The sequence below is a fragment of the Hypanus sabinus genome, chromosome 5, assembly GCF_030144855.1.
Source record: "Hypanus sabinus isolate sHypSab1 chromosome 5, sHypSab1.hap1, whole genome shotgun sequence".
Lineage (NCBI taxonomy): Eukaryota > Metazoa > Chordata > Chondrichthyes > Myliobatiformes > Dasyatidae > Hypanus > Hypanus sabinus.
This window is the reverse complement of record NC_082710.1, coordinates 13,736,873-13,762,657: the sequence shown is the minus strand read 5'-3', so window position 1 is coordinate 13,762,657 and position 25,785 is coordinate 13,736,873. Positions and strand designations below refer to the sequence as shown.

Genomic DNA, 25,785 nt, shown 5'->3' with positions numbered 1-25,785 from the left:
GCTGTGGCAGGGATTTTAATAAGTTACCTGGTGAAATGCCACTGGATGCTGTGTATGTGTGAAGAAGGAGGGCAATTAGAGAGCAAGTTCTTCTTCTCCCCTTATAACTGAGCTTGTTTGCTCATCCATTTTAGTGACTTTTTCAGTCCATAATGCAAATACCCCAAAGTTTGATAGTTCAGAGAATAAGTTATGATGGAGTGAATAGTTGCCTCTCCTATATTATTTTATGCTGTATAACTTCTTGAAATACATTCAGTACTGTTAAACTGCCGTGACACATGGATAGATAAAGCCTGCGAATTTCCTTCCTTGGTTTTTAATGAAAATACTGTGTTTTTATTGTAACTGTTTTTTTTTTGACATTGGCTTCATGAGAGAACCCAGAGAGAGTGGTAGTAGATGGTTGCCTCTGACTGGAGGCCTGTGACAAGTGGCGTGCTGCAGGGACTGCTGCTGGGTCCTTTGGGGTCCCTTGTTTGTCGTCTGTGTCAATGATCTGGATAAGAATGCTTTAAACTGGATCAGGAAATTCGCAGACGGCACCAAGCTGGGGGGTGTAGCGGAGAGCGAGGGAGACTGTCACGGCTTGCAGCGTGTGGAATGAGCTGCCGGCAAAAGTGGTGCGTGTAAATTAAATTTGGATAGGTACAGTACATGGGTGGGTGGGGCATAGAGAGCTGTGGTCCCGTTGCAGGTCAATGGGACTAGGCAAAATAATAGTTTGGCACAGATAAGACAAGCTGAAGGGCCTATTTTGATGCTGTTGTGTTCTACAACTCTACTGAGTCCAATTTGTATACACTAGAGGGAATGATAGTCTCTGCATTCTGTGTCTTTTCCCACTAGTTTTTCAGGTGGACGTTTTAGCTACAATTTTCCTTCTCTGTCTTTTAATTAGAAAGTCATAAGACTTGCATTTCTTTTCTGTGGGTTGGTTAGAAGGGGTGGGGTAGTTGAACATGATAATAACAGGTTGTGTTGCACAGATGATTGCAGCTGTCTTCGAGTGTCTAAATTCTGTGGATTTAGGAATTGCAATGGAAAACCCACCAGGTCCTTCACAGTGGGGTTTCAATAATGTTTACAATTTACCTCCTTCGGAGGCGAGGTTGCGTGAACTCGGGCGCTCCTCAATGGAGAGGAGGAGGATGAGAGGAGACTAGGTAGAGGTGTACATGGTAATAAGAGACATCAACAGAGTGAAGAGCTGGAGAATTCTTTCCCCCATAATGGAAGTGGCTAACACGAGAAGGCATAATTTTAAGGTGATTGGAGGAAAGTATAGGGGGATGTCAGAGTTAGGATTTTTTGCTGGATGCATGGAATGTGCTACCAGGAGTGGTGAGAGATTGATATATTAGAGACATTTAAGAAACTCTTAGATAGGCACATGGGTGAAAGAAAAATGGAAAGCTTTGTGCAAGGGGTTAGGTTGATCTTTGAGTAGGTTAAAAGTTCGCCACAACATTGTGAGTCAAAGGCTCTGTACTGTTCTATATTCTATGAGGTCTTCTGCCTCATTTAGCACTGGGGTGTAAATATTTAGAGGCATAGAACACTACAGCTCAGAAACAGGCCCTTTGGCTCATCTAGTCCATACTGAGCTATTAATCTGCCTAGTCAGATTGACCTGTCTCTGAAGTATAGACGTCTACACCCTCGCATCCGTGTACCTATCCAAATTTCTCTTCAATGTGGAAATCATGCTTGTATCCATCACTTGTGGTGGCAGCTTGTTCCACACTCTCACGACCTCCTGAGTGAAGAAGTTCCACTTCATGTTCCCCTTAAACATTTCACCCTAACCCATGACCTCTAGTTCTCGTCTCAACCAACCTGAGTGAAAGAAAGCTTGCTTGTATTTACCCTATCTATTTCCTTCAATTTTACATATCTCTATCGAATCTTCGCTCATTCTTCTAAGCTCTCCAGGGAATAAAATCCTGATCTGTTCAACCTTTCCCTATAATTCAGGTCCTCAAGTCCCGGCAACATCCTTGTAAACTTTCCCTGCACTCTTTCAAACTTATTGATATCTTTCTTGTAGGTACAGTAGGTGACCAGAATACTCCAAGTTAGGCCTCACCTGTGTCTTATACAACATCAACATAACATCCCATCTCTTGAACTCAGTACTTTGATTTATGGAGGACAATGTGCCAAAAGCTTTCTTGACCCCTAACTACCTGTGATGCCATTTTCAATGAATTATGGATCTGTATCCCCAGAGATCTTTCGTACTCGAAATCCTTTCTGTAAAATTTTGGATTGCATCTAATTATTGAGCTCTTTATATCCACTTCTGCATTCAGTTTTGATGAAACCCTGTGACCTGCTGAGTTCCCCCTGCATTTTGTGTGCATTACAAACCAAACGTCTAATTCAGTGAAGATAAGACTAGGTAAAGTTATTGGCTTCTCCTTGGAACTGGTATTTCCTAAGGAAGCAAAATTCTGTTTTCCTTAATAACTGGATTTGCATTTAAACTGACTTGTGGCATTAAACAAGGCAGTCTGGCTGTGCCCCAATTTAGAAGTAAAATTCAATGAGTTCATTTTCAATTGCAAACAAGAGAAACTCTGCAGATGTTGGAAATCCGAGACGCACGCACGCACGCGCGCGCGCACACACACACACACACACACACACACACACACACAGGCACACACACACACACACACACACACACACACACACACACACACAAAGGCACACACACACACACACACACACACACAATGCTGGAGGAACTCAGCAGGCCAGGCGGCATCTATGCAAAAGAGTATGGTTGAGGTTTCGGGCCAAGGCCAGTCCTGCTGAAGAGTCTCGACTCGAAATGTCGACTGTATCCTTTTACTAAGACGCTGCCTGGCCTGCTGAGTTCCTCCAGCATTTTGTGTGTGTTGCTTGAGTTCATTTTCAATAAGACCAAGTTGTGAATTTAAATTAAGGAAAACTGTTTTCTTTGCAAAATAAAACGTGTCACTAAAGTCACACATGCAAGGGAAACTAGTAATCCCTCTTTGGTGTGGTCTTTATAGGCATTAGTCATGTGGTTAGCTATTAATCCCATATTAACTAAACATTGTAAATCCTCTCCCCAAGGTTAAACAAAGTTGCTGAACACAAGGCAGAGGGTTGCTTGCTTCTGTTGAGAAGCACAAAAAAGTTAGGTCTGTTTTAGATTTTGTGTTTTTTTTTCTAATCATTGGAGAGAAGATTGAATTGTGGTGTGGTCTTACTGACCTAAGACTTCCAAGATAACTCACAGCTCCCCTCATTATTTTGGTGATTTTCTGCCTTTGCCTTACTTAGGTCAATTTAACTGGTCTGATATCATTCATTTATTTGGATTTGCTACTAACTTACCTACATACAAGGCGATTTCTTAGACTCCGAGTCATCGCGTGGTCTAATACAGAAACAGGTCCTTCAAGCCATCTAGTCTGCACCAAACTATTATTTTGCCTAGTCCCATCAACCTGCACCTAGACCATAGCCCTGTGTACCCTACTCACCCATATACCTATGCAAACTTATGGTAAATATTCAGATCTAACCACTTCCACTGGCTGCTCGTTCCACACTCTCACCACGCTCTGAGTGAAGGAAGTTCCCCCTCAGGTTCCCTTTAGATATTCTACCTTATACCCTTCACCAGCCATCTCCTTGTGTGCGTTCAGGTACCTCTTTAAAAAGACTAGTCTTCGACAGTCTCCAAGCTGATGGCGTCAATTTAAATTTCTCTAATTTCTGGTAATCACTCCCCTCCGCTTTCCCGGACTAAAATTCCCACCACTGCCTGTAAGGAATTTGTACGTTCTCCCCGTGACCATGTAGGTTTCTTCCCACAATCCAAAGAGGTACCGGTTGGTAGGTTAATTCATTGTGGTAAATTCTCCCATGATTAGGCCAGGGTTAAATCAGAAGATTGCTGGGCTGCGCAGCTCAGAGGGCTGGAAGTGTCTATTCACACTTATCTCAATAACTTGAAAAATTAACCATGTTTCCCTTTCTCTAACTCCTTCTCTGCTGTTATAACCTGCCCATCACCTTCCTCTCTTATCGAATGGCTTTACCTCTCCCCCTCACCCTCTCCCAGCTTCTCACATCATTCCTTTCTCCCGCTCCCTCCCCTTCCTACCCTTCCACTCCCTGGATCCACCTATCACCTGCCAGGCTTATCTTCTGTCCTACCCACACCGTCTTAGTCCGGTTTTCCTCTCTTCCTTTCCAATCTTGATGCAAGGCCTCGGCCTAAAAGGCCAACTGCCCATTCCCCTCCATAGAAACACACACAAAATGCTGGAGGAACTTGGCAGGCCAGGCAGCATCTATGGAAAAGAGTAAACAGTTGATGTATTGAACTCTAAAGTAAGAAGAGAAGGCAGAGTAAGATGGAGAGGGGGAGGAAGAACTACAAGGTGGTAGATGATAGGTGAAACCAGGAGAGTGGATGGGGTGAAGAGCTGAGAAGTTGATTGGTGAAAGTACTCCATAGATGCTGCCTGACCTGTTGAGTTCCTCCAGTGTTTTGTCTCGTCTTGCTCCAGATTTCCAGCATCTGCAGAATCTCTTGTCTCTATCTCTCTTTTAAAATACATTTGACCGAGCTTGTTTCCAGAGGCATTGTTCGGATTTCCTTTATTAAGTATTCCTTCTGGGCTGCCCTCAGCATATCCTTAGGTTCTGTTAGTTGTTAACACAGAAGATGCATTCCCCTGTGTGTTTTGATGTACCATGGAATAAGTAAGTGAATCTGAATCTCTGCTTGTTACCAATGTTTGTCACTGTCCAGATTCCAGTACTGTGCAAAAGTTCTACATTTTGGCAGGAATAATCCAAATAGAACATACAGGGTAAATGGTAGGGCATTGAGGAATGCAGTGGAACAGAGAGATCTAGGAATAACAGTGCATAGTTCCCTGAAGGTGGAGTCTCATGTAGATAGGGTGGTGAAGAGGGCTTTTGGAACGCTGGCCTTTATAAATCAAAGCATTGAGTACAGAAGTTGGAATGTAATGTTAAAATTGTACAAGGCATTGGTAAGGCCAAATTTAGAATATTGTGTGCAGTTCTGGTCACAGAATTATAGGAAAGATATCAATAAATTAGAGAGAGTGCAGAGACGATTTACTAGGATGTTACCTGGGTTTCAGCACTTAAGTTACAGAGAAAGGTTGAATAAGTTAGGTCTTATTCATTGGAGCGTAGAAGGTTGAGGGGGGATTTGATTGAGGTATTTAAAATTTTGAGAGGGATAGATAGAGTTGACGTGAATAGGCTGTTTCCATTGAGAGTAGGGGAGATTCAAACGAGAGGACATGATTTGAGAGTTAGGGGGCAGAAGTTTAAGGGAAACACGAGGGGTATTTCTTTACTCAGAGAGTGATAGCTGTGTGGAATGAGCTTCCTGTAGAAGTAGTAGAGGCCAGTTCAGTTGTGTCATTTAAGGTAAAATTGAATAGGTATATGGACAGGAAATGAGTGGAGGGTTATGGGCTGAGTGCGGGTAGGTGGGACTAGGTGAGATTAAGAGTTCGGCACGGACTAGGAGGGCTGAGATGGCCTGTTTCAGTGCTGTGATTGTTATATGGTTATATGGTTGTAGGCACATAATGTACTTGTAGCTACAGCACTTTGGTGATTTTAACTATTGCGCTCTACTGCTGCTACAAAAATAAACAAATTGTGGACTGAGAGATATAGATAGTTGCCTCTCTGCCTGGAGACCTGTGACTTGTGGTGTGCTGCAGGAATCAGCTGGGTCCATTGCCGTTTGTCATCCATATCAATGATCTGGACGATGATGTGGTTCTGTAGATCAGCAAATTTGCGGATGACACCAGGATTGGGGGGTGTAGTGGGCAGTGAGGAAGGCTCACAGAGGGATCTGCATCAGCTGGAAATATGGCAGATGGAATTTAATGTAGACAAGTGTGAGGTCTTGCACTTTGGGAGGACAGACCATGGTGTAGGACTTACACGGTGAACGGTAGGGTACTGAAGAGTGCAGTAGAACAGAGGAATCTGGGAACGTAGATCCACAATTTCTTAAAAGCGGTGTCACAGGTAGATAGGGTCGTTAAGAAAGCTTTTAGCACCTTGTCCTTCATAAGTCAAAGTACTGAGATGGGATGTTATGTTGAAGTTATATAAGGTGTTGGTGAGTATTGTGTGCAGTTTTGGTCACCTACCTACAGGAAATCTGTTAATAAGATTGAAAGAGTGCAGAGAAAATTTACAAGAGTGTTGCGGGAACTGGAGAACCTGAATAAAGAGAGAGGCTCGATAGACGAGGACTTTATTCCTTAGAGAATAGAAAAATGAAAGAAGATTTGATAAGAGGTACACAAGTTTATGAAGGTAGGGGATAAATGCAAGCAGGCTTTTTCCACTGAGGCTGGGTGGGACGACAACTGGAGGTCATTGGTTCAGGGTGAAAGGTGAAAAGTTAAAGTGGAATATGAGGGGAAACTTCTTCACTCTGAGGGTTGTGAGAGTATGGAATGAGCTGCCAGAGGTGCATGTGAGCTCAATTTCAACATTTAAGAGAAGCTTGGATGGGTACATGGATAATAGGGGAATGGAGGGCTATAGTCCCAGTGCAGGTCAATGGGAGTAGGCAGGTTAAATGGTTCAGCAAGGACTGGATAGGCCAAAAGGCATGTTTCTATGCTGTACTTTTCTGTGACTCTGAGAGTTGGAAGGGGGCAGGGAAAAGGGAATCATGGTGGGAGGGAGCGGGAAGCACCAAAGAGATATTCTGTAATGATCAATAAACCAATTGTTTGGAATCAAATGACCTTGCCTGGTGTCTCAGGGCTTGGTGTGTCTGCACCCGCTCCAACCCCCACCCCAGGAACTCCTTCTGTTACCTCCCACGGTGCTTCACCTTCGTCATTCCCGACATCCTTTGCTCCTGCCAGATTTATAAACTTGCTCTGCACACCACATTGACAAATACAGCACTGTGCAAAAGATGTAGACACCCTGGCAATATATATGCGCCTAATGCTTTTGCACAGTACTGTCTTTCTCATTCTTTTTATGTAAACTGAGTTATTTAAAAACACATAGAGCTGGCGTAAGATTGTTATTGAATGTGGTTTATGCCTCATCGATGAAGTCTTTTAACAGAGTATGCTTCTGATGCTTCAGACCTCAATATCCGGCGTTCCGTTCAATAAAATGCCTGGCTCGTTTGGTACAACTAATCCTTGGGTGGCACACACAAAATGCTGGAATGGCTCAGCAGGTCGAGCAGCGTCGATGAAGGGGAATAAACAGTCGACGTTTCAGGCAGACAGCCTTCGTCAGGACTGGAAAGGAAATGGGAAGGAGCTGGAATAGGGAGATGGGGGCGGGGTGGGGAAGTAGCACACACTGACAGGTGATAGATGAAGCCAGGTGAGGGGGAAGCAAATAAACAGTTGGTATTTTGGGCTGAGGCCCTTCATCAAGACTGAAACGTTGACTGTTTATTCCCCTCCATAGATGCTGCCTGACCTGCTGAGTTCCTCCAGCATTTGATATGTATTGATCTGAATTTTCAACATCTGCAGAACCTTGTGTTGAACTCTTGGGTTTCATCGTTTTGTAATGTCTTTACTTGTAGCGGTAGGTTAAAGTTGTCAAGCGGACATGGCATTTTTGCTGCTATTTTGATGTATAGTTTAATCTTGCAGTGTTTGTGTTTTTGGACTGTATGTTTCCTTCAACATGGAACTAAAAGAAATTGGCACTCAGTTAGTTTGGATGGATCCCATATTTATTCAAAAGCTCCAGTCACCCAATGCACTGGCTTCATTATCAGTGATTCATAGATTCTTGTTTCTTTCCCAGTCCTGTACCAGGTGTCAAAATAAGTGTTTCTGTTATTTTAATCAGCAAAGAATTCACAGTTGGTAGGAGTCCTAGAACAACAGCATGGCTGCTCTGCTGCTTGCTGGAGCTCCTGAACATCCAGTCACGCACTTTGTTCTAATTGTGACTCTCAGTTCTGCAGTAGCTCTCCGCACTTGGTAGCACCTTTGTTGAGAAATTTGATTGGGTGGAGGTTTGAATTGGAATCTGAGTTGAAATCTAATGCACACAAGAGATCCTGCAGATACTCGTGGAATATTGTGAGCAGTTTTAGGCCCTTTATTTAAGAAACTATGTGCTGGCATTGGAAAGGGCCTAGAGGAGGTTCACAAGATGATTTTGGGAATGAAGGAGTTAGCCTGTGAAGAATCTTTGCCATCTCTGGGCCTGTACTTGTCAAAGTTTAGAAGAATGATGGGGCTATCTCACTAAAACCTATCTAGTATTGAAAGGCCTAAACAGAGTGGATGAGGAGAGGATGTTTCCTGTAGTTGGAGAGTCTGGGACCAAAGGGCACAGCCTCAGAATACAAGAATGACTCTTCAGGACAGAGATGAGGAAGTTTTGTTTTGTTTAGCTAAAGGGTAGTGAATCTGAGTAATTCATAGCCACAGTCTGCTGTGGCGGACGAGTCATTGGGTTCATCTAAAGTGGAGGTTGATAAGTCTTAATTAGTAAGGGCATCTAAGTTTTCAGGGAGAAGGCAGGGGAGTGGAATTGAGAAGGATAATAAATCAGCCATGATGGAATGGCGGAGCAGACTCGATGGGCAGAATGGCCGGATTCTGCTCCTAAGTCTTATGAATGTAGAGATAATACCCTTTCATTCTTAAATAATAGAGTAACATTTTATGTTGATCACACAGACCGACGGTGCTTGAAGAAATGAGGCAGATAGTGATCAAGAAAGGAAGGCACCCTGTGATTGACGTTCTGATGGGTGAACAGGAACAGTATGTTCCCAATAGCACCGGACTGCATGTGAGTATTCAGTCAACATTTCCTCTGAATGGTTTGCAATGAAGCTGCAGTTGGCACCTTGACTGAATGTCTTCTAATAGAATGTTTTTTGACCAGAGGTAATGGTATAATGACAGTACATTGGAATACATAATAAAAACTATAGATTACAACAATATATACATTCCAGTCCAGGTGTCACTGCTCTACGTTTTATATATTATAAAATTAAATAAGTAGTGCAGAATGAGAAACAGAAGTAGTAGTGTTTATGAGTTCATGGTCCATTCAGAAATCTGATGGAAGAGGGGGTCCTGCAGTGTGTGAAGTTACCATTACTAGAGAAGAGGTTCTAGGGAAACTGAAAGGTCTGAAGGAAGAGTCAGCTGGACTAGATTGTGTACACCCCAGGATTCTGAAGGAGGTGGTTGAAGAGATTGTAGAGGCCATGGTTAAGATTTTTACTGCTATGTTGTAAGTATTTCATTTCAGCAGTTCTGTAGGAGTAGTCTGTTTTGCTTTCAACCCGTTTGGGTCTGAACTGGGATAAGAGGCTTTTGTTGTTTAACTTAGGAATGTGGTGTCAGCCAGTCAGGACAGTGGAATTGGCGAGGGACGCTGGTGTGGGTGGAGGTCTTTTTTTGGCAGGAGCTAACAGAAGACAAGGGGGAAGATGGCTGAGGATGCCATCCCTGTTGCACAAGGTGCTTTGTGCAGATGAATGGCTTCAAAGAGGAAGGACCAATACTCCCGTGGAAAACTCCCATTTGTTCAAGATGGATTTCGAGCGACATTTGGAAGGTGGTGTGTGCTTTCACTTGGACCGAGGGTCCAGCGCGTGAGTTACAGACAAAGCTCAAGATGAGTTCCAACTTCAGTGCACACTTGACTGTTTAAGAGTAATGGGTCCCTTTTTGGTTTTTCTTTCTTTCATTTAATAGCTGTTTGCTTAAACCAACTTTCTTAAATATACTTCAGGTTCATTGTATGTGGTCTATGATCTGTTATTTCTTGCCGGGGGCAGTAAATTACACAGCGTTCACAAAAAGCAGGGTTTGGGTGGGTGAGGCATTCCAACCTCATGGGTTTGATGGGTCCAAAGTCATATACACCCTAGACGTACGCAGCCTGCGAAAGGTGGGTTTCTCACCGCGGAGCCCAGTGGCCATCCAGTGTTCAGAGGGTTGCTGAGCCGCATTTCCAGAGATGCCCCAATAAAAAGGGGTTTCATTAGTAATGATCTTTCAAGAATCACTAGAATCTGGAATGGTTCCGGAAGAGTAGAAGATTGTAAATGTCGCTCCACTTTTCAAAAAGGCAGAGATGCAGAAGGAAGTAAACTATATGCTAGTTAATCTCATGTTAGTGGTGGGGAAGATGTTGGAGTCCATTATTAAGGATGAGGTCTCAGGTGATGGAGCCACAAGATAAAATAGGCCATAGTCAGCATGGTTTCTTCAAAGGAAAATCTTGCCTGTTGGAACTCTTTGAAAGATAGTTAAAGGAGAATTGGTTGATATTGTGTACTTGGATTTTCAGAAGGTCTTTGACAAGGTACCACACAAGAGGCTACTTAACAAGTTATGAACGCATGGTTTTACAGGAAAGGTTGTAGCATGGATAAAGTAGTGGCTGATTGGCAGGAGACAAAGAGTGGGAATAAAGGGAGCCGGTGAGTAGTGATGTTCCACGGGGGTCTGTGTTTTGAACTGATTCATTTTCCGTTATATGTCAATGATTTGGATGATGGAATTAATGGCTTTTTGCAAAGTTTGGAAATGATTTGAAGATAGGTGGAGGGGCAGTTAGTTTTGAGGAAGTAGAGAGGCTACAGAAGGACAGACAGATTAGGAGAATGGGCAAAGAAACTGCAAATGGAATACAGTGTTGGGAAGTGTATGGTCGTGCACTTTGGTGGAAGAAATGAAACGGTTGACTAGTTTATAAGGTGAGAGAAAATACAAAAAACTGAGGTGCTAAGTCCTTGTGCAGGATTCCCCAAAGGTTAATTTGCGGGTTGAGTTTGTGATGATGAAGGCAAATGCAATGTTAGCATTCATTTCAAGTGGACTAGAATATTAAAGCAAAGATGTAATGTTGATTCTTTATAAAGCACTGGTGAGGCCTCACTTGGAGTATTGTGAGCAGTTTTGGACCCTTTAGCTGTGAAAAGGGTGTGCTGACACTGGAGAGGGTACAAAGAAGGCTCATGGAAATGATTCCCAGATTGAATGGCTTGTTATAGGAAGAGTGTTGATGCTCTGGGCCTGTATTCGCTAGAATTCAGAAGAATGAGCGGTGACCTCATTGAAACCTATCACATGGTGAAAGGCCTTGATAGAGTGGATGTGAAGAGAATACTTGTTATGTTGGGAGAGTCTATGACCAGAGAGCACAGCCTCAGAATAGAGGGATCTCCTTTTAGAATGGAGGTAAGGAGGAATTTCTTTAGTTATAGAGTGGTGAATCTGTGGAATTCTTTGCCATGGGCAGCTGTGAAGGCCGTCTTTAAGTATATTTAAGGCAGAATTTGATTGATTCTTGATTGGTCAGGGTGTGAAGGGATATGGGCGAAGACAGGATAATAGGGCTGAGAGGAAAATTGGATCAGCCATGATGAAATGGCGCAGCAAACTCGATGGGCCACGGCCTAATTCTGCTCCTATATCTTATGGTCTTATGACCTAACAAGCCATTCCTGAAACATTGAGTGTGTGCCTTCAGGCTCCTGTACCTCTTCCCTGATGGTAGCAATGAGAAAAGGGCATGCCCTGAGTGATGGGAGTCCTTAATGATGGATGCTGCCTTTTTGAGGCATAACTTCTTGAAGATGTCCGATATGCTGGGGTGGCTCGTTCCCATGATGGAGCAGAATGAATTTACAGCTTTCTAAAGCTTATTTCCATTGTGTCCAGTGCTCCCCCCTTATACAGCCAGTTAGATAATTGATTATTGGAGTCTTCCAGTCTCTTTGAATCATATCCAGGAACTTGTTGTTTTAATGAAACAACAAGAGATATTCCATGTGGAAGAAATGGTAATAGAAGATTCTCTGGATTAAGAGTATTTAAGTTCTAAAACATTTCATGTGAAGCATTGCTGTTTGGAGTTTGGGTTTCTCTTCACAAGCTAGGATAATTGGAAAGGTTTGAAAGAAAATTGTTAATTCAGGCAGGAGAATAAATAATCTTTTTTTTTATTCCAACTGCTCTTCAAATTATCCAGGGAACAGAGTTTGGAAAAATGTTGATCTGAAATGATTTTTCAAGTCTCCATGTGTGTGAAGCAAGGTTCGTTTCAGTGCCAGGCCTTCGCTAGTGCAAAGGGCTGCCATTTGTCTTAATTCGATGTATAGTGCACAAGGAAAATGCACCTGATGTTATTGCTGTGGGATTGTGGAAAATATGAGCCATGTCATTTCTTAGCTGATGTATTGTTTTGCTGGAAATAAAGGCACTCCATGGGTGAAGTTGAGGTTAATGGCTTCATATAGGAAAGCAAAAATGCTAGAAATTCTTAGGCAGCATGTAGAACATATGCAGGCCCTTCGGCCTATGATGTTGTGCTGGCCTCTTAACCTACTCTAAGATTAATCTAATGCTTCCCTCCCATATAGCCCTTCATTTTTCCATCAACCATGTGCTCATTCAAGAATCTCTTAAGTGTCCCTAATGTATCTGCCTCTGCCATTCCCCCCTGGCAGGTCATTCCATGCACCCACCACTCTCTGTGTAAGTAAATATGTGAAGAGAGAGAGACAGAATTAATGTTTCAGGACAAATTTCCAAGTGTGGGGAGTCTTTGCAGTATTGTTTCTGAGGGACGTCCATTTAGAACAGTGAGTTCTTTAGTCAGAGGGTAGTGAATCTGTGGAATTCATTGCCACAGACAGCTGTGGAGGCCAAGTCATTGAGTATAATTAAAGTGGAGGTTGATGGGTTCTTGATTTGTCAAGGCTTCAAAGGTCACAGGGAGAAGATAGGAGAATGGGATTGATAAATCTGCCATGATGGAATGGTTGAATGGCCTCATTCTGCTCTTATGCCTTAGGGTCTTATCATTTGAGACAGTACGTTGAACGCATATTTAATAAAATACCTTCCACTTGGAACATGAACCCTGTTTCTCTTTCCACAGGTGCTGCCTGGCCTACTGAATGTTCCAGTATCTATATGATTCATTCAGTAAAATTGTTACCTGCTTTTGCATTTATGTTGATGGAATACTGTATGTAATCATTCATGGATGTCATACACAGTATTTGTTTATTAATAACTGTTTAAAAATTATTGGGTTTAATCTGAGGGACTGTCACCAAGATACTTTAGAACTCAGAGCGGTACAGCATAAGAACAGGCCCTTCAGCCCACAATATTCTACTGAACTAATTAAGCCAATCATGGTGAATTAAACTAATCCCTTTTACCTGCACATGATCCACATTGCTCCATTTTCTGTATACGCATGCTCCCATCTATGGGCCTCCTGAACTAGTGGGGACAACGTCATTCAACTTCACTTGCCCCATCACTGAACAGTTCCCACAACCTATGGACTTGCTTTTGTGGACTCTTCATCTCATTTTGTCGATATTTATTGCTTATTTATTTATAATTATTTATTTTTCTCTTTTGTATTTGCGTAGTTAGTTGTCTTTTGCACATTGGTTGTTCGTCTGTCCCGTGTGGTACATTCGGTCATCAATTCTATTATGGTTCTTGGATTTACTGAGTACGCCTGCAAGAAAATGAATCTCAGGGTTTTTTTGTTTTTTAATTTTTTTTAAAACTTTAAAAAAATTTTATTGAACACAAACAAAAACAGAAACACCAAGCATATGCTAACAAAGCCAGGGAATCACACATAAGCAGCAACAAATATATAACTGTTAATTTTAAATATACAAATAAACAAGAACATTCACTCTAAATACTGTTGTATATGCTGATATAAATTGATAATAAATTTACTTTGAAGACTTAAATGCCTCTCATCGTCGTTGTCGTGGCTATCCCTCGAGGTCGAGGATGATGGTTTTCGTTCTGTTGATCTATTCATGGGCTCTCAAGTGGCTTATGAGTCCAATCTTGGCTTTGAAAGTTCTTCCGCATCCAGGACAGGTAGTTCCAGATGGCAGATCGGGCTTTGGTTGTTGTTGCCTCTCTTCATTTTCTTCTCTTTTCTTCTAACTCTGCACATCTGTTGGCTTCGAAAGTTGCTGTTCCATCTTGGATGATGGTTTGTCCTTGGCATTGCTTTCCCAATTGTTGATGTCGATGTTGCATTTCTTCATGTTGGCTTTTAAGACATCTTAAAATCTCTTCCGTTGCCCGCCTCTTTTACACTTGCCTTCTTTAAGCTGGGAGTAGATTTGTTTCGGCAGACGTTCGTCTTTCATCCAAGCAACATGATCCGCCTCCACCACTTCCCCAGGCAGCACCTTCCAGGCACCCACTCTTGCCTCTCATTTGTCTTAAGATTTGCTGCCCTATGTAGCTCATCTCTTCTCTGACCCAGTGGGTTCCGTAAACACCAAGAGACCTAGGGACAAGTTCCTCCCAAGTATACTTTTGTAGAAAGAAAGAATGTGCGGCGGATTGGTAAGAACATCCCTTCTCTTGACCCTCTTTAAAAAAAGAACTGCTTGCTCTTGTTCTCCTGTGTGGTGAGCTCTAGCCAGTAGATATTTCCTGTTCCAGAAACCTGTTCTGAATAATAAATTAGGCCAGCTCCACACATTCTGGTGACCTCTCTGCACTGGGCTGGAATTAAATCTGGTACCATTTAATTTTGATTCTTGCCATTATAGGCTAATTTTTTTTTTTGAAACTCCAGCTCCTCTACATTAAAATACGCGTTGAACTTGAATGCAGTAGAGATCAGTAGAGGCGTAGTAAAACTTGTATAAACGGAGCGCCCTTGGGACTTCTGCAGTTTTCCAGCCATTGGATATTCCTCCTGTAATATCCAAACAAGGCCTCAGTTCACTTTGTAGCATCTGGCACTATGGAGTCGTAAATTTTCCAGTCAACTCGATGAGTTAAGTGAATGGGAAATGTACGCGTCTTCTGGAACTGACTGCAGCTGTCGACCTGCTCACCTTCCTGTCTCCCAGCATTCCAGTTTGCGGTATTGGCGTTGGTTAACTCCTGGGTCCCAGCAACACAGCAGATCCTTGCACACCCCACTAGCCCTCGGAATCCTGACTCGCATTCCTGACTCAAGTGAGCCTGTGTTTCCACACAATTACATATCAGGTTTTTGGAGGTTAGCTTTATGTGGATGCAGGATACTAATTTTTTTCCTTTTGACTTTTATTAACGTTTCTTTTTATAATATTATTCACAATAACACAGCTTTTAAATTCTGTCATTATTCCTGCCGCTGTCTGTAAGTTTGCCACCGTGACTGTGTGGGTTTCCTCCCACATTCCAAAGACGGCAGGTTAGGGTTAGTAACTTTTCGGCGTGTTATTGTAGATAAACCCCGGATACTGCCTGGCCTGCTGAATCCCTCCAGCATTTTGTGTGTGATGCATTTTAATGTTTTAAAATGCATGTAACAAATAAAACGAATCTTTCATCTTTAATTTTTGTGAGGCGTGATGAAATGCTTTGTGAACGTTGTGTCTTTTGCCAGTACTGACGAGCAATCCCAGTATATCTTGTGGATCTGCCATATGACTTATTGCACCACGTGAGGAGGGCTCCTCCTCGGTGATATTAGGCAGAGAATGATAAAACAGAGTGATGATGAAGGAGCAGTACTGTATTTCCAGCGTGGGCAGTTTGTAATTTGGGGGTGAGAGACTTTAGGAGCCACTTTGGTATCTTGTTAGCAGTTATATTAAAATTTGACCAGCTTTTTAACTTCTCCCGTTGCTAAAATCTAATTACTTGGAACCAAAAGTTCTCATGAGCAGATATTTCAGGTTCTCTTTGTGGATTATTGTGGCACTAGTGCTTGTGTTTTTCCAGGTATATTGCTGGATGGATTCCTTTGTATTCCCTGTTCTTCAGTGTGAAACCATTGCAATGTTTCTGCTAGAACATAGACCAGCAGGCCTTTCAGCCCACAATATTGTGCCAGCCCTTTGACCGCCTCCCAGATCAATCAAATGCTTCCCACCTATATAGCCCACCATTTTTCTTTAATCCATGAGCCTGTCTGAGGGTCTGTTAAATGTCCCTACTGTATCTACCTCCACCACCACCCCGGCAGTGTGTTCCATGCTCCCACTACTCCTTGTGTTTTTTAAAAAAAAACGAGCTACCCCTGATAGCGCCCCTATACTTTCCACCAGTCACCTAAATATTATGTCTTCCGTGTTAGCCATTTTCTTCCTCGGAAAAAGTATCTGGCTGTACGCTCTATCAATGCCTCGTGTACATCTTTATCAAGTAATTTCTCATCCTTCACGCCAAAGAGAAAGGTCCTGGCTCGCTCAGCCTATTCTCATACGACGTGTATTTTAATCCAGGTGACATCCCGATAAATCTGCTGTGCAGCTTCTCTAAAGCTTGCACATTCTTCCTACAATGAAACGACCATAACTGAGCGCAATATTCCAAAACTGTTACAGGTAATTTATGACAAGTTTTCATGACAATCATTATTCCTAATAAAGAATAAAACACAAGAGTTTCTGCAGATAATGGGAATCTTGATCGACACACACAAAATATAACAATTACAGCACGGAAACAGGCTATCTCGGCCCTTCTAGTCCGTGCCGAATGCTTACTCTCACCTCGTCCCACTGACCTGCACTCAGCCCATAACCCTCCATTCCGTTCCTGTCCATATACCTATCCAAGTTTACTTTAAATGACAATACCGAACCTGCCTCTACCACTTCTACTGGAAGCTCGTTCCACACAGCTACCACTCTCTGAGTAAAGAAGTTCCCCCTCGTGTTACCCCTAAACTTTTGCCTCTTAACTCTCAACTCATATCCTCTTGTTTGAATCTCCCCTACTCTCAATGGGAAAAGCCTATCGACACAACTCTATCTATCCCCCTCATAATTTTAAATACCTCTATCAAGTCCCCCCTCAACCTTCTATGCTCCAAAGAATAAAGACCTAACTTGTTCAATAAAGACCTTAGGTGCTGAAAGCCAGGTAACATTCTAGTAAATCTCCTCTGTACTCTCTCTCTCTTTTGTTGACATCTTTCCTATAATACATTGACCAGAATTGTACACAATACTCCAAATTTGGCCTCACCAATGCTTTGTACAATTTTAAAATTACATCCCAACTCCTATACTCAATGCTCTAATTTATAAAGGCCAGCATACCAAAAGCTTTCTTCACCACCCTATCCACATGAGATTCCACCTACAGGGAACTATGCACCATTATTCCTAGATAACTCTGTTCCACAAAAGTGCTGGAGGAACTCAGCAGACCAGGCAGAATCAAGACAGAGGAAGGGTTTTGCCCCAAAATGTTGGCTGTTTATTCTCCACCGTAGATGTTGCCTGACCTGCTGAGTTCTTCCAGCATGTTGTGTGTTGGGTTCAGCTGTTCTCTGATCTTGACAATTTACTTGCAAATGTTCCCTTGCCATACAAGGAGACATCATCAGTGCACTGCTGATAGTGCGTCCTCTGACTGCTTGGCCTATATATACTTGCCAATCAGCTGATTGGTCATCATTTCAGCAACTCAGTTGTGACGTGGAGAGAAAATCTCGTCACCGATTGGCTGTGTGGGTCCGTTCACCTCCATTGATGATGTGTGTATTGCACAAAACTAGTGTGAATGTATACTGCAGTATTACCAACTGCTGAGCCTGCACCCAGGCTTCTGGTACTATCGACAGACTGCTAATTGTTCTTTTGATGGACCTTGCTTCTCAGGGAGATGGCCAGAGAGCTATGGTGATTACTGGGCCCAACATGGGAGGAAAGAGTTCTTATATTAGACAAGTCGCACTGATTACTATAATGGCACAGATTGGGTCCTACGTCCCGGCGGAAGAAGCTCTGATTGGCATTGTGGACAACATTTACACAAGGTATGATTTTAATTTCCCAAAATCATAAGAGAACTCTGTTTACATTTTGGCTTTAACGAGTTTGAATTTTCCTAAAATGTTGGAAATGTATTACATCTGAAAGGTGATTTATACATTCAGCATGAATGTACTAAGTGTAGGAACTAAGACCTGAAGTTAGATTCTTGATTGGTCAGGGCATGAAGGCAGGAGATTGGGGCTGAGAGGAAAATTGGATCAGCCATGATGAAATGCAGGGCAGATTCGATGGAGCAAGTGGCCTGATTTTGCTTCTTATCTTATGGTCTCATGGGCTAGTTATGCATCAAATGTGGGGAGAAATTCCTGTGTTAGTAGTCTTTAACCACTACTTCTCAAGGGTAGTTCCTCGAAGTGGAGGATAACCTTTGCCTCAGGTCTGAGGTGACAGAGGAAGGCCAATGTGAGACACTGTTCTGAAGGTGGGGCAGGAGTACCTAACAGGGTCAGTTGCTGTGTAGTCTCAGAACACGTGTGGCTTCTGCCATTTATGTTGAGCTTCCTTGTGCTTTCAATAAAAGACACTTGAGGCCTCAGTGTCCCAGTGCGGCTCGTCCCATTTCTGCCTGTAACATTTGTTAGAATTTACAGGATTTGTAGATTCTGTTTGCGTAAAGTGCTGCATCTTCATCTCCATAACACCATCTCTAACGTAGAGTGCAGATTGCCTCAAACAGTGATGTTTGTCAGTGTGTGAGAAATGTCACCGTCTGCCGGGTATCACTAGAGTCGCTCATGAGCGTTAGATCACAGATCTGAATATGTACTGATCTGTGATTTCTGGGTGATGTAGGTCCAGGCTGACAGGAAATAAGACCATAAGACATAGGAGCAGAATTAGGCCATTCAGCCCATTGAATCTGCTCTAATATTCCATCATGGCTAATTTATTATCCTTCTAAACCCCATTGCCCTGATTTGTCCCCATGACCTTTGACTAATCAAGAACCTATCAACCTCCACTTTAAATATACCCTATGACGGCCTCCATAGCGATCTGTGGAAATTAATTCCACCAGATTCACTAGCTTCTAGCTAAAGAAATTCCTCCTCATTTCTGTTCTAAATAGACATTTCTCTTTTTGAGGCTCTGCCCTCTGGTCCTGGGCTCCCCATCTACATTTGTAAAGTTTCTGTGAGATCCCCCCTCATTCTTCTAAACTCCAGCAAGTACAGGACCAGAGCCATCAAACTCTTTTCATTTATTAACTCTATCATTCTCAGAATCATTGTCATGAATGGGGTGTTGTGGATAGTGTGGAGGGCTGTCAGAGGTTACAGTAGGACAGTGATAGGATGCAAAACTGGGCTGAGAAGTGCAGATGGAGTTCAACCCAGATGACACCACAATTGTAAGCCGTATCTTGGGTCGGAGTCGGAGTACAGAGAGGAAATTAAGAACCTGGTGGCATGGTGCGAAGACGATAACCTATCCCTCAACGTCAACAAGACGAAGGAATTAGTTGTTGACTTCAGAACGAGTAGCGGACCGCACGACCCCATCTACATCGATGGTGCGCAGGTGGAACAGGTCAAAAGCTTTAAGTTCCTAGGGGTGAATATCACAAATGACCTGACTTGGTCTAACCAAGCAGAGTCCACTGCCAAGAAGGCCCACCATTACCTTTACTTCCTGAGAAAGCTGAAGAAATTTGCCCTGTCCCCTAAAACCCTCACTAATTTTTATAGGTGCACCAAAGAAAGCATTCTTCTAGGGTGCATCACAACCTGGTATGGAGGTTGTCCTGTCCAAGACCGGAAGATGCTGCAAAAGATTGTGAACATAGCCCAGCACATCACACGAAACCAATCTTCCATCCTTGGACTCACTTTACACCGCACGCTGTCGGAGCTGTGTTGCCAGGATAATCAAGGACACAACCCACCCAGCCGACACACTTTTTGTCCCTCTTCCCTCTGGGAGAAGGTTCAGGAGCTTGAAGATTCATACGGCCAGATTTGGGAACAGCTTCTTTCCAACTGTGATAAGACTGCTGAGTGGATCCTGACCCGGATCTGGGCCGTACCTTCCAAATATCCAGACCTGACTTGCACTACCTTACTTTCCCTTTTCGATTTTCTAATTATGATTTATAATTTAAATTTTTATTATATTTACTTCGATTTGTACTTTGCAGGGAGTGCGAAGCACAGAATCAAATATCGTTGTGATGATTGTACGCTCTAGTATCAATTGTTTGGTGACAATAAAATAAAGTGTGAAGTGGTTCATTTTGGCACGTCAAGTATGACGGCAGAATATAATATTAATGGTAAGACTTTTGGCAATGTGGAGGATCAGAGGGATCTTGGGGTCCAAGTCCATAGGACGCTCAAAGCAAATGCGCAGGTTGACTCTGGTTAAGAAGGCCTACGGTGTATTGGCCTTCAACAATCATGGAATTAAATTTAGGAGCTGAGAGGTAATGTTGCAGCTATATAGGACCCTGGTCAGACCCCACTTGGAGTACTGTGCTCAGTTCTGGTCGCCTCACTACAGGAAGGATGTGGAAGCCACAGAAAGGGTGCAGAGGAGATTTACAAGGATGTTGCCTGGATTGGGGAACATGCCTTATGAAATCAGGTTGAGTGAACTCGGCCTTTTCTCCTTGGATCGATGGAGGATGAGAGGTGACCTGATAGAGGCGTATAAGATGATGAGAGGCATTGATCGTGTGGATAGTCAGAGACTTTTTCCCAGGGCTGAAATGGTTGCCACAAGAGGGCACAGGTTTAAGTTTCTTGGGAGTAGGTACAGAGGAGATGTCAGGGGTCATTTTTTTATGCAGATTGTGGTGAGTGTGTGAAATGGGCTGCCGGTAACGGTGATGGAGGCGGAAATGATAGGGTCTTTTAAGAGGCTTTTAGATAGGTACATGGAGCTTAGAAAAATAGAGGGCTATGGGTAAGCCTAGTAATTTCTGAGGTAAGGACATGTTCGGCACAGCATTGTAGGCCGAAGGGCCTGTATTGTGCTGTATGTTTTCTATGTTTCTATGAACCTCCTCTGGACCCTCTCCAATGCCAGCTCATCTTTTCTTAAATAAGGAGCCCAAAATCGTGTGCAGTACTCTTCAAGTATACATCCTTGCTTTTATATTCTAGTCCTCTCAAAATCAATGTTTATATCATATTGGCCTTCCTTACAACCTGAAAGTTAAAGCTTTAGGGAATCTCCCAAGCACCTCTGAGTTTTGAATTTTTTCTCTGTTTACAATACAGCCTACGTCTTTATTCCTTCTACCCAAGTGCATGAGCAAACACTTTTCTACACTGTGTTCCATCTGTCCTTTCTTTGCTCATTCTTCCAATCTGTCTAATTCCTTTTGCAGATTCCCAGCTTCCTCAGCATCACCTGCCACTCCACGTATCTTTGTGTCAGCCTCAAACTTGGCCACAAAGCCATCAATTCTGTCATTCACAACACTGGAATATGACGGGTAAAGAATCGGTTCCAACACTGACAACTGTGAAACATCACTAGTCACCAGCAGCCAACCAGAAAAGGCCCCCTTTATTCTTTGCCTTCTGCCAGCCAATCAATCTTCTATCTGTGCTGGTATCTTCACTGAAATACCATGGGCCCTCTATGTGGCACCTTGTCAAAGGCCTTCTGAAAATCCAAGTGCACAACAGCCACTGATTCTCCTTTGTCTATCCTGCATGTTACTTCCCCAAAGAATTCCAACATTTGTCAGGCAAGATTTCCCCTTAAGGAAATGCTGACTATGGCCTATTTTAACATGCCTCCACGTACCTCATACCTCATCCTCAATAATGGACTCCAGTATCTTTCCAACCACTAAAGTCAGGCTAACTGACCCATAGTTCCCTTTTTTTTTGCCTCCCTCCCTTCTTGAAGAGTGGAGTGAGATTTGCAAGTTTCTAGTCCTCTGGAACCATTCGAGAATCCAGTGATTCTTGAAAGATTATTTTTGATGTCTTAACAATCTCTTCAACAACCTCGTTGAGAACCCTGGGGTGTAGTCCATCCAGTCCAGATGACTTATCTATAGACCTTTCAGTTTCTGAAGCACCTTCTCCTTAGTAATAGCAACTACCTTCACTTCTGCCCCCTGACACTTCCAAATTTCTGGCATTCTGCTAGTGTCTTCCACAATGAAGATTGACACAAAATATTTATTATGTTTGTCCTTCATTTCTGTATCCCCCATTTCTACCTTTCTAGCGTTATTTTCCATTTGTCCGATATACACTTTCGACTCTCTTTTAGTCTTTATATATCTGAAAAAGCTTTTTGTTGCTCTTATATTATTGGCAAGCTCACCTTCATTTTTCATCTTTTCTCTCTTTATGGCATTTTTTATTGAACAACATTCAACAATTATTGAGAATCAGAGTTACATAAAATTAAAGATAGAATTTAAAGTATGGATTAGAATAAAATGTGCATAAATAATAAATACCAGCATGTATTTACAACGTAAACAACATTATATGAAAAATGATTTAAACTGTTCACGGTCCAGTGCGGTGAGTGAGATGATAGATAGAGGGGTGAGTGGTCCAACAAGCACGGTTAATCAGATTAACTGCCTGGGAGAAGAAACTTTTGAGATGGGTTGGTTTATGTCTTAATAGCCCTATAGCACTTTCTAGGAGGGAGCCTTTGGAAAATGCACTTTTTCATGGTGGGTCGTGTTATAGCAATTCCAGATGGAGTATTTAGTATTTACTGAGTTGGTGACAGCCGGGCACAGAAAACTTCTACCCAGTGCTTAGAAGCTGCTGACAATGAGCTTCAAAACCCTGAATGACAGATGCATTGGGTGGCTCATTTGTAGAACAATTCTACCTGGACTGACTCATTTTCAGGGCTTTTACCCCATTACATGCAAAGGTTCATTTAAAGCTCAAAAGTTCATTTATTATCAAATTATGTATGCAGATAATACAACTCTAAGATTCCTCTTCTCCAGATAACCACAAAACAAAGAAAAAAACATGGAAGTCAGCTCAAAGGGAAGCAGCAAACCCACCCACCACATGGAAAAAAGAACGACAGTACGATCATCAAACCACCTCCCTCCCCAGACCTCTTCCTACCATTCAAGTGCGACAAGAACATCGGTCCCAAAATCCCCTTCTCCTGCATAAAAAACCTAACAAAAACGCAACAACAACATTGGCCCTCAAACCCATCCAAAACATGATCCCTTTGTTAATTAGGTAAATTATTGTTAAATAGAACATCGGACAGTACAGCACAGGAACTGGCCCTTCGGCCCACAATGTTGTGCAGAGCAAATTCAATTAGCAATCAAATGGTCAACTTAACTAATCTTTTCTGCCTACACAAAGTCAATATCCTTCCATTTTCCTCACATTCATATGCTTAACACCTGAACATCTCTTAAAAGCCTCGAATGTATCTACCTCCACTATACCACCCAAGGCAGTGCACTACCGGCACCCACTGCTCATGCTGTAAAAAGAACTTGCCCATCACATTTCCTTTGAAATTACCTCTGCCACCTTCTGGTGCCTTCTGGTATTAGACATTCCAATCCTGGGAAAAAGATGTTGTCTCTGCTCTATCTATGCCTCTCATAATCTTATAAAGACTCTATCAGATCTCGCCTCAGCATGTGACGGTCCAGAGAAAACAACCCAAGTTTGTCCAACCTCATAGCACATGCCCTCTAATCCAACTTCCTGGTAAACTTCTTCTGCACCTTCTCCAAAGCCTCAAAATCCTTCCTATAGTGGGGTGGTCAGAACCATATGCATTACTCGAGATGCGGCCTAATGGGAGTTTTATAATGCTGCAGCATAACTTCCTGACTTTTGAAATCAATGCTTTGAGTATTAAAGCGTGCCAAATGCCGCCTTAATCACCAGTGTAGCCACTTTCAGGGGGTTATGAACTTGCAGCCAGAGATCCCTCTGCTCCTCAACACTGTTAAGAATCTTACCTTTGATAGTGTCATGCGTCTTAACCTTGCCACCCTTCCCCTTCCTTCTTTCTGCAACATACTTGTCCTCTACTCCATGCAGTTGTTTTTTATACACCTTCCACATGTTAGATGTGGACTTGTTCCAAGCAGTTGTTCCCAATTAACTCTTCCTGGTTTCTGCCCAATGCCCTCATAATTTGCCCTGCTCCAATTTAATACTCTTCCCCCAAAGTCCATACTTATCGCTATCTATTGCTGTATTAAAACTTAAGGAGTTGTGGTCACTGTTCACCCTTTGGAAGGTCAGTGATCTGGCCAGGCTCAATACCCAACACCAGGTCCAGTCCAGTCCCTCCTCTTGTGCAACTTTCTACATGTTGATTTAAGAAACACTCCTGGATGTGTCTAACAAATTCTGCCCCATCTAAACTTCTTGCACTCAGAAGGTCCCAGTTTATATTACGGATGCTAAAGTCCCTCATGACAGCAACCTTATTTTTTTACATCTTTCCTTATTCTGCCTGTATATCTGTTCCAGTGGCTATTGGGGGGGGGGGGGGAAGGGGAATGATTGGCCCCTTCCTGTTTTTGAGTTCCACCTATGTAGACTCAGTGTCTGACCCCCCCCCCCTCCATTATGTTCCCTCTGACTGTAACCGGGATATTGTCTCTGATTAGATGTGCAACTCCCCCACCTCTTCTACCTCACTCTATCTTTTCTAAAATATTAAACACCCATTCCTGTCTTTCTGAACCAGGTCTCTGTAATGGTCACCACATCATAGTTCTATGCACTGGTTCACACTTTAATTTCATTACCTTAACCCATAATACTCCTAGCATTAAAATGCACAATCTGTCCCATTATATCCATTACATTGCTCCTGCCTGTTTTCACTGTCCCTGACGTCTACCCTCCTCTCCATCCCTCCACTTTCTGACCTGGTGCTCTGATTCCTAATCCCCTGCCAAACTGATTTAAACCTTCCCAAATAGCACCAGCGATGGGCAGGATGTTAGTCCTCCTTCAATTTAGGTGCAACTCATCCTTCTTGTTCAGGTCACCCCTCTTCCAGACAGTGTTCCAATTATCCAAGAAGCTGAAACCCTGTCCTACTCATTCATCCGCACTATCATCCTATTCCTGCCCTGACTAGAACGCAGCACTGTGGGTAACCCAGAGAGAATTACTTCGGAGAATACTACTTCTCTTCTGCCTCTTTCCTAACTCCCTACACTCACTGTACAGGACCTCTTCTCGCGTTCTACCTACGGTATTTCATTGGTGCCAGTGTGCACCGTGACCTCTGGCTGCTCACCCTGCCCCTTGAAAACATTTTGTAGCTGCTCTAAGATTTCCTTCAGCCTAGCACTTGGGAGGTAGCACCCCATCCTGGTATCTCTTTCATAACCACAAAATTTGTCTGCCTTCTAACTATCAAGTCTCCTATCTGCATCGCTCTTCTGGATTTTACCCTTACTTGCTGAGCCTCAGTACCCTGATAGGCCATCCCCCCAGCAGGGGGTCTCAGCCTGAAACATCGACTGTACTTTTTTCCATGGATGCTTCCTGGCCTGTTGAGTTCCTCCAGCATTTTGCGTGTGTTGCTTGGATTTCCAGCATCTGCAGGTTTTCTGGTGTTTGTCCAGTTCCTTGACCTTGTCAGTCAGGAGCTGAACTTGGGTGGACTTCCTGCAGAGGAAGTTATCAGGAAGACTGGTGGGTATCCTGCAATCCCACACCTTACAGGAGGAGCATTTCGCTGCCTTAACTACCATCCCGACTACACTTTGGCCCCAACTTAAGCTGAAGCTCCACAACCAAAGAACTCAACAGCCAGTCTCTGCCTGTTCTTGCTGAAGCCTGTTGAGCCAAAGCCTTCCACTCTCTCCCTGGCCCATTCCAACAAAGGCCGCTCCCAGAAAGGTTACTCCACTTAAACCTTTTTATTGACCCTTGCTAAGTTATTAATAACCCAAGCAGTCTCCTGTTCTG

General features: G+C 43.0%; 1 protein-coding gene across 1 annotated transcript in view; it reads left to right on the top strand.

Annotated features, from left to right (window-relative positions):
• Positions 1–25,785, top strand: part of msh3 (mutS homolog 3 (E. coli)) — a 258,875-nt gene that overhangs the window by 119,137 nt on the left and 113,953 nt on the right. Inside the window, exons 19-20 of the mRNA XM_059969397.1 lie at positions 8,736–8,850; positions 17,696–17,853. Coding sequence (XP_059825380.1) covers positions 8,736–8,850; positions 17,696–17,853 — 273 coding nt within the window. The remainder of the gene's footprint in view (positions 1–8,735; positions 8,851–17,695; positions 17,854–25,785) is intronic.